Source organism: Gymnoscopelus microlampas, assembly GCF_963454915.1.
Source record: "Gymnoscopelus microlampas genome assembly, chromosome: 2".
NCBI lineage: Eukaryota > Metazoa > Chordata > Actinopteri > Myctophiformes > Myctophidae > Gymnoscopelus > Gymnoscopelus microlampas.
This window is the reverse complement of record NC_139939.1, coordinates 821134-831389: the sequence shown is the minus strand read 5'-3', so window position 1 is coordinate 831389 and position 10256 is coordinate 821134. Positions and strand designations below refer to the sequence as shown.

At 38.5% G+C, this 10256-nt stretch overlaps 1 protein-coding gene across 1 annotated transcript; it reads right to left on the bottom strand.

Annotated features, from left to right (window-relative positions):
* On the bottom strand, positions 1-9859 carry spcs3 (signal peptidase complex subunit 3). Its single transcript, XM_084079878.1, has 5 exons — positions 9571-9859; positions 8559-8632; positions 6994-7070; positions 4391-4506; positions 1-1766 (listed from the first exon to the last, which is right to left on the bottom strand). The coding sequence occupies exons 1-5, from the start codon at positions 9711-9713 to the stop codon at positions 1634-1636; spliced, it is 543 nt and encodes a 180-aa protein (XP_083936004.1). The 5' UTR covers positions 9714-9859; the 3' UTR covers positions 1-1633.
* Between the last annotated feature and the right edge of the window lie 397 nt (positions 9860-10256).

The following is a 10256-nucleotide window of genomic DNA, read 5'->3' as shown; positions in this document are numbered from 1 at the left end:
TCCCAACATGAGATTTTATTACAAATTAGAAGACAAAAAAAACAACAGATAAATTACATTAAAGGATGTTTCATACTTGTAAGACAAGATGCAAAAAAATAAATAATCTTCAAACATGAAAAAAGGTTATTTTTATCAGCCGCCGTACGAGTAAGAAACAGGCCTTACACACGGTAGAAATTGTGTGCGTGCATGTGTGTGTGTGTGCGTGTCTACCTGTTGTGTGTACTAGGGATGTAACAATCAGTGGTGGACAGTATTGAAGCACATTTACTTGAGTATTTGTAGTTTTCACTCCACTACATCTCATAGACACATTGTACTTCTGACTCCACTACATTTCTAGGAAGGGAAAAAGTACATTATGAATTTCATCAATTACACACCCCATTAAACCTTGAATTCACAGAGATTTTTTTTAGTTTTAGTTGCATTCCTGAGACAATAATATGATGACCGGGTCATCGGTCAATAGGAGACTCAGTAGCTATGAGATTGTAGATCTGCTATTTTTGAAAATTTGTGAAAATCTTTGAATATATATATTTTTTTAAAGCGAACATTTGTAACTCAAATCTTTGATACTGGGGATTCTACAAAATGTCTTCTAAATCTCTAACAGTTTTTTGAAACAACGTATGTTGTTATAATATCAGTGGTGCTTTTTCCATCTGAAGGACCTCCCAAAATGATGTATTTGGCCGCGGACCCCCATCTCAAAATATGTTGTTCCAGGGACCCCCCAGAAGCAAAGATTTGAGTTTAAGATGCTTGCTTTAAAAAGAAAAAAAAAATGTGTATATATATATATATATATATATATATATATATATATATACACACATATTAGAACTTACTGATTTAGAAGGCATTTGTAGAATCAGCCTCAGCTGAAAAATTCAATTAAAAAAAGTTTGAAATTAGGGCTGGGTGAGTAATATTTGACCAGGAGTATCTATACTTTGACTGGAGTACTTGAGTTGAGTACTTTGTCCACGACTGGTAACAATATTGGTTATTTAGCTAAACGTCATTGTTTGTTGGCTGAGAAACAGCCTTGCCAATTAGCTTAGTGAACTTCGCTTTAGTTAAACGGTGCTGCCCGCTCTGTACCGAGATACACAAGTTAAAGCAGTGGTTCCCCAATGTTTTAGCTCGAGACCCAAAACAGAAATTTGATGTCTCCCCGGGACCTAAATAAATGAAAATAGCCGATCTACAAGCTCACAAAAAATCACTTTCTTTTAATGACATTCTGTGTCATCTGTTTTTGAGTGTTTGTTTGGCTGTCTTACTGTCAATGTTTAGATTTATTTGTGTGAGTGTTTGCCTGCTAGAATGTGTTTCTGTGTAGATGTAAATATCTGTCTCACATACCTGTGTGTGTGTGTGTGTGTGTGTGTGTGTGTGTGTCTGACGAAATCTTGACGAAATCTTAAACACAAAACTAACTAAGTAACTATATATTTTGTCACATGAAGTCAAAAGTAAAGCAAGTAGTACTGCAAGCTCAGTTTTTATAGCTTGTAGACCCGCTATTTTCACTACCAGCAGTTTGCGAGATTGACTCCTGAGTCCTGACACGGACACGCACTTGCACACGCACACACAGGGGTGAAAAGCTAGCAGATTATTAATAGCTCTTGGTGGATTCGTATGCGTCGGGGAACGGCAGGCTGATGTGTCCCTCTCCCGTCACTAGGGGCAGTATTCCAGCGTTGGGGACAACATTCCAGGACAGCGTCAATGTAATGTTCTTGTTGGACCTGTAGGGGGAGGGGACAGATGAACAGGTTGACAATGATGCCTGCTCTAGATTTTGTGAGCACCCCAGACAGTTTTTAAGTTGCTTGATTCAATATTTAGATATTTTATATTAATTGAATTCTATTGAGACATTTAGATCGTGTCAAAGGTCATGTCTCACCTAGACACAGGATCTGAACATTTTGACCTGATGGTCAAGATTCAATTTATCCCCTAAGCAAGCAGGCAGGTTCTATTAGATCAATGGTAAAAACAAAATCAGCACTTGCACAGGAAACGGGGTTCAATTCTGGGGTAGAAAGTTACATAGTGCAGCAATAATAAGCCAAGTCTGCTTATTATAAGCGACTTTGGGCTTGTTTTTCTGTAAAGTCGCATGTAAATATTGGTAGTTGCAGGTTGCCGTTTTTTGGGCTCTTTTCTTAAGTATAGTTGCTTATTTGGGTTTGCTTCAATTTAACCGTATATGGCATTTTCAAATAATCATGAAATAAATTTGAAAAATATAAAACATTTTAACTCATTGAGTGCCATTAACGTGTTTCACGTGTTTTTACCGCTATGGCGCAACGTGCCAATGACGTGTTTGACGTGTTTTTGAAAAAACGTTTTTTTTTTTTTTTTGGGAAAAACATGTTCAGAACCCAAGATATCATCATCTGAAGATTTGCAGCTCCATCCACTCCTTGTTTAACGTATAACTGAAAAGGGCTGTATCTCGCTTCCTAAGCACTTTTTTTTTACTTTGAAAAAAACTCTGGCACAACATAATATTTTTAAAAATCTGGCAATTATGGCAATTAATTGTACTACCTAGGAGTATGTAAAAGAACAAAAACAAATAAACAAAACCGTAAAAAAAATAAAAAAGTTCTGGCACTCAATGAGTTAACAACACAACATGTTGTATGGGGGGCCCTAGCACAAAATATTTCCAGATGGGGGTCCTTGGCCACATACATATTCATTTGGGGGTCCTTGACATGAAAATGGTTGCTCTAAAACAACATTAGACAATAATGTTTGACTGACCTGCCCTAGTCGCTTATTTTCTGGGCTTGTTTTCATAGACCTGGTTGCTCGTTTCTCTCGCAACACTGCCAAGTGTCCAAGTGCAGTTAGTGTGATGTCTGTGTGTGTGTGTGTGTGTGTGTGTGTGTGTGTGTGTGTGTGTGTGTGTGTGTGTGTGTGTGTGTGTGTGTGTGTGTGTGTGTGTGGCTGCCTCTCTCACACACCTGCGGTTCACACAGGAAGTGTTTGTGCTGTTGCACACAACAGCGCCCGCCTACACAGGAATAAGGTTTATCTATACAGGAAATGGCTTTGCTTGTGCTTACAGGAAAGTAGGGCAGGCCCAAATGTCTTCAAATCAATATCACAATTATTTACCACTTAGCCTCAACCTTTTTTTTTTTAAATAGTGAAAATAACACTGTAGATCTGCTATTTTCACACATTTGAAGTGGTCAATGATTAGACTAATTGATTTAGTTTATTCTATACAAAATATGTTACAATTTATTTCCCTATGAAATTTGTTGATATACAGTATAAGACATTTGGGTCAGGTTACAAAAAACCTGCTTCTCGATTAACCAATCAACCTACATGAGCAAGATTAAGTCTGTTAGAGGTTCTAAATGTCGGTTTCGATATCTTTTCGGTTTATTGCCCGCCCTACAGGAAATAGCTTTCTACTCTCATCTGTCTTTATATATATATTTCATCTGTCTTTATATATATTATAACAACCATGCCGTCCGTATGTTAGTACTCGTGTCCCAATTATGACATCACCACTTCATCACAACAATCACAATGGTTTTAGATGATCACAATTATGACCATCACCTGATAACAATTGTTTGAGATAATCAATTATTTTACATCGAATGCTGTGTCGCCTAAATTGCCCATTCAATGGTCTGATAAAACGTGATAATGTCCCATTCAATGCATTGATAGCATCCGAATGGGGTGTCAATTCACCTGCATGAATTAATCTTTTGAAAATCTTAAGGAACAATGGAAATAGCGCGCATTGTGAGCTTGAATCAGCTTTTTCCACTACTTTTTAACCTTTAACATTATTAAAGGGCTAACCTCAGTCCGTGTGTGTGTCAGTGTTCATTTTGTCGACTAAAACTATGACAAAAACGTTCATCGACTACCTTTTTTCACTGACGAAAACTAAATAAAAACTAAACTATGATGACTAAAACTATGACTAAATACATTGACAATTTCATCAACAAATAAAAACTAGACTAAAATGTTAAAGGAGGGACTAGTGGAGAAGAGATCCCTCTGAAAAATACAAGCTCACAACGCGATGTGACGCGCTGTGAGCTTGTAGATCGGCTATTTTCAGCACACAGCTAAGTATAAATCAGGCATTATGACGCCATCACGGCCCATCAAATATATTTGAGTTGACTAAATAAACTGTAGATTTAGTCCAATAAAATCTTATGATATTTAGTCAACTAAAACTAGAGTAAAACTAAAACATTTCAGATGACTAAAATGTAGTGGAATTTTATTCAAAAGACTATGACTAAAACAAAATGTGCTGTCAAAATCAACACGTGTGTGTGTGTGTGTGTGTGCGTGTGTGTCTAACCTCAGTCCGTTTCCGTCGTCAAAGAAGAAGTATTTGGACTTCATGTCTCTCATGTTCAGTTTGGTGTTCTCACCTCGAAGTACGATCTTATCCCACAGTACCACCTGGTTCAGAGCCTGACACACACACACACACATTAACTTTCATCATAGGACCACATCCCACTATACGTATCTGTTACATCTCATAAAGGAGTAATTATATACATCATATTATCGCTGTATGTCCAAAACTGTTACTTTTCAGAAAATGGGAAAATAACCATGTGTTCCAATGGATCGTATGAAGTTATTATTCAGTCACATGCTCTTGTTAATACTTTTCATTGGTTCAAAAAATATATATATCGCAAACCGACTTTGGACAAGACAGTACAGGCCAGGGGTCTTCAACAGGGGGTCCGGGGGGGTCTTCAGAGTTACTACAGGGGGTCCGACAAATGTTTGTGTGATAGGATTTTGTTTTTTTACATTAACCACTTAAACCCTAGAATTCCTTTTCTGAGGGGAACATTAGCCGAAAATAGCAGATCTACAAGCTCTCAACGCCTCGCAGCTGCTATTTTTGGCAAAGAGCTATCGGTGTAGAGGGAAAAAAGAGCAGACCACGTAAACAAAAAAAGTTGCATCTGAAACACAATTTTATACAATATAGAGTAGGGGGTCCCTGCTTCATCTCTCTCTCAGCTAGGGGGTCCTTGGCCTGAAAACGTTGAAGACCCCTGAGGTAGGGCATTCATTTATAGAAAACGCATAGAAAGATCAAATATGGAGATACAAGGTTTCTGCCTGACAGCGACAATATTCAGCAGTTATGAGACTGAGGTTATGACAGTGTGCATGTTTTATTAGCATATCATGGCTGTAGCATATCATGGGCCTCTTCCTTACTTCCTTCTACAGTTGTTACCAATTATACTAAGGCTCTGTTCCATTTAGTGTAGCACAGTGGTTCTAAGTCTTTTTTATTTCAAGGACCCCACCTTAACTCTGAGAGAGTACGAATGGAAGGGTCCATTTGGTTCCATTTGTACTCTCTCAGAGTCAGAGTTACACACCCATAAGGGTCCATTTGGAAACCCCCTCAAGGAACCATTGACGGTCCCTGGACCACACTTTGAGACCCACTGGTGTAGCAGAGTGTTTCCAGTGAGCCAACATGCACAATATCAGCACCCTGACTCTGTTTGACCTGAATGGAACAGAGCCTTCATTAGTAGCATTGGTAACACCTGTGAGGGAAGGAAGGAAGGATTTCTTTCCAATATGGCTGCTGTGCATAGAGTCTACTGTGTTGTCCCGTAAATCAATGCCCTACTTTGTTGTACAGCAGTGTCGCGCAAAAGCAGCTGACAAATTATTCACTATTTTTTAAAACATTTAAAGTGAAAGTGGTTAAAGGACAACTTTGTTTTTTTACAACCAAGGTTTATGTTTTAGCTTGTAATTAAAGTAAATAAAAGATGTGTTCATTTTTTTTCATTTACTGCTTTCTATAGTTTTATCAATTTTCGCCATCTTTTTAACAGTGGGCGGGGGCATTCGGGCACGTGGCTAAATATGTATTTTTTTACACAATAACCCGGCGATTTCTTTATTATTATTTACAGTAGCTCTTCTAGCCCCCAATAAGTCACATCTGGCCATCAAAGACCATGGGACATTTTTTATTGTGTAAAAAAAAGACATATTTAGCCTGACATATTTAGGCACCTGCCCGAATAAACACTCATCTTTAATTACAAGCTAAAACATAAACCTTGGTTGTAAAAAAAACAAAGTTGTCTTTTAAGTGTTTGTGTGTTTTTATACGTTACAGTATAATAGGAAAACCAGTCAGATTGAAAAAGGAGTGCTCGTTTTCTAGTTCACCTCCTGCGCTCCCCCGCAGCGGGGGCCCCGGTCAAAAAAATGACGTCTCGGAGGTACCGTCCGAGACTAGGGGGGGGGGGGGGATGATTTTACAATTCAGTTCCTATCGGGACATAACTCGGACGGTGCTGAGTCGGCTGAAGGTGACTTCGAGCGCTCGGCACGGCGACTCGCTCGCCTGCCTGTGCCTCTCGTGGCTCAAGTCACCTTCAGACGGCGCGCCTCCGACAGTGAAAACGAGTGCACCTTTTTATATCTGACTGGTTTTCGGCTTTTACTTGAGTAAAAGTACAAAAGTATTGGTATCAAAATATACTTAAATTACCAAAGTAGAAGAACTGAAATGTTTGAAAATAGCAGATCTACAAGCTCACAACGCGTCGCATGAGCTTGTAGATCGCCTATTTTCAAATATCCTAGGTATAAAATAGGCTAAAGTGGTTAATGTATGTTTTATAGTGTAATAATTTATGTATGTTTTATAGTGTAATCATTTATATCTGCAAAGTAACTAGAAGCTAAAGTTTTCAAATAATTGTAGTGGAGTAAAAGCCTCTGAGATGTAGTAGAGTAGAAGTAAAAGTATAGACAACAGTAAAGTAAAAGTACCTCAAAATTGTACTTAAGTACAGCACTTGAGTAAATGTACTTAGTTACTTTACACCACTGCTGTTGAGCACACACACACACACACACACATGGTTCAATATATATATATTGCAGTTCCCTTACGTTACTCCTGGTGGCGTACTCCGCGGACAGATAGAGAAACAGCTGCTTCACATTCCAGTCAAAGATGGGCTTCAAATGTAGGAGCAACTGTCAAGGAATTAACATAACACGCCTTGTACAGTAGTGGTTCTCAAAACTGTGGGTAGGGAACCCTAGGGGGTCCGCAAAAGATTTTCTGGGGGGGTCCCCAGATTATTTGCTTAATGTGCAACAAAGTTTTCTTACTCAACAGTAAACAAACTAACATACAGTATAAGTAGAGTGTATCTGCACATTTATAAAGTGACAATTTAAGGACTTATAACTAATATAATCTAATATAAATGAAAAAAAGGCCAAATTGTCAAATATTAACTAAGAAAGAGGCAAACATGATGGTGAAATAGCCAATCTACATGCTCACAACAGAGCCTTGCTTGAAAAGTTTGGGAAGTTTGTTGAAATAAGTGTACATAGCTCTATATTGTGATCGCAGTCAATGTCAAAACAAAAACAAAAAAATGTATAGACAACATTGGAACTGGAACACAATCAAATGGAAACTGATGAATGGATTCTCTCTACTGTTTGGATGAAATTGGCAACGTATGTTCCGTTTACTAAAGAGCTGGAGAGACGGGGAGGTCCCTGTTACTGAACAAACTCCATAGCCATGTTTACTATCACAATATAGACCTACTACTACTGTTGATCTATTAAAGGACAGCTTGTTTGAGCAGAGGATAAAAATGCACTTTGACTTTGATGCATTACCTCTTGTTAACCAGTAGGTGGCCTACTGGACCACATCTAAATGTCTCAAACCTGTGTCTGTGTGTATGTCTGTCTGTCTGCACCTGCTTCCCTAGCTCCCTAGTTCTCAACCTGTGGTCCCCACATGATTTTGGGGGTCCCCAGATGACAGCGAAGTGACAATTTAAGGACTTTTAAGACCGTTTAATACCAAAAAAAAAAAGAATAGAAAAAGACCATTACTGCATCTAACGTAATCAACAAACTTTAAAAACTGGTCAAACATTGGCCAAATTGTCATAATATAAGAAAGAGGTGCTGCAACGCTTTTTGAGCTTGTAGATCAACTATTTTCAGCAAAGAGGTCTGGAGCTGACCAAATACACAGCCAAAGTCTAGGGTAAGTATTTAGGGTTTAAGTGGTTAAATGTCTGAAAATACACATTACCACGAATCCAACATAATCTAACAAAGATAATGTGTAAACAAACAAACAAAAAATAACCTGATGACAGCGCTGTCAAATAAGTCTATGAAGCCATCTATGAAATCTATGAAAAGGTTTCATCTTTAACATTTTATACAATAAGTGGTGGGGGTCCCTGCTTCATCTCTCTCTCTCTCTCTCTCAGCTAAAGGGTCCTTAGCCTAGGAAAAAAAACAAAAAAAACTTTGAAGACCCCCAAACAATCTTGAAAAGATTCAACGCAAATCTATTTTACAAACATTCAAACGTTTGACAACCACTGGCCTGAATTGTAGATGGACTATTTTGGCAGGTATATAAGGGGTTAAATGCAAGAGGCCATCCCTTTATCAACAAGCAAGGATATCAGCCGAGAGGTCAAAGGTGATGAAGCCCAGGTCACTCCTCTCTCGGGGTCCTGTGAAGTCATCCACGTTCTTCCTGTTGGACACACAGAGAGAGAGATGCTTACATCCTCAGGGTTCATTTAACTCATGGAACTAGCTGTAGTATACAACCCTCGTACGGCTCGTAGACGTATTTATGATTCTGACGTTTTCAATCTACGAGAGTTGTAGGGTTCACGCCCCATGGAGACATGGACTTTCTGCACTATGCCCCTCAGATACTCCAAACATGTACAAATTGAAAATAAATGTGCTTACCCCAAAGACCCAAATGTTAACTGTATCTACGGGGTAGTAGTTTAATGTAATAATCCATATCTTTCAATAAAGAAGTGTTTTAATGCCGTCTGTGGCCGATTTTGTCGGAAGTTCCCAATGGGCGGTAGTGACGGGTAGTGAGGGGGCGCATCCGGTGAAACCCGGAATTACACTAAATGTAAACAGGAAGTAAATGAGGGTGAAAAAATGACGTTCGGCCACAGACGGCATTAAAACACTTCTTTGTTGAAAGATATGGATTATTACATTAAACTACTACCGCGTAGAAGTAGTTAACATTTGGGGCTTTGGGGTAAGCACCTTTATTTTCAATTTGTACACGTTTGGAGTATCTGAGGGGTATAGTGCAGAAAGTCCATGTCTCCATGGGGGGTGAACCCTACAACTCTCGTAGATTGAAAACGTCAGAATCATAAATACGTCTACGAGGGTTGTATACTACAGCTATCATGGAACCAAATGCACACATCATACACTGGACATACACATTGGCACATACACAGTATGCTCATACTAGGGCTGTAATAATAACATTAATAATAATAACTTACAGCATGACTCTAGAGACGTGTACATAATAATAATAATAATAATAATAATAATAATATTAATAATAACTTACAGCATAACTCTAGAGACGTGTACATAATAATAATAATAATAATAATAATAATAATATTAATAATGACTTACAGCATAACTCTAGAGACGTGTACATCCACATTGACTCGTCGGTCTTTGAACGCGGTGGTGATGAAGCAGCCGAACGTCAGCGCCGCCATGACGCTCAGAGAGAAGGCGAACAGAGAGTTGGCTCTGGACAGCACCGTGTTCATCCTGACACAGTACAGGGACGAGATTAATGAGAGGAATAAACCCTTTAAACGGGTGGAAACATTCAACAGAACAGCTGCTAGCGGTGCTGCTATGCTAACTCCTCCAACCAGGAAGACAACGGAGGGATGAATGTACGGAAGTGCTGACCCGGAAATGGTGGCCAGATTCTGTGAGAGAAATAAGCAATCAGGTCTATGAAAACAAGCCCTGAAGAAGCTAACCTCGCGTCACCAGTCTTTCCACCTCTGAAGAAGCAACCTTGGCCAAGCTGCAGCACTTTTAAACAGGCTATGTGAAAATCAGCTATTTTCAGAAAAGATCTTGGGAAAAAAGTGAAACATTTTGAATATATATTTTTTCCTAACATTTTAACACAAATCTGGTAAAGGGGTCCCAGCTATTTAGTATTTTCAAAAGAATCTTGAAAAAAAAAAGTGACACATGTTGAATATTTTTTTTCAAAGATTCTAACAACACAAGTCTTTTTAATTAAATTAATTCAAGGGTCCATGACATGAAAATACTACAAAACTGGTTTATAA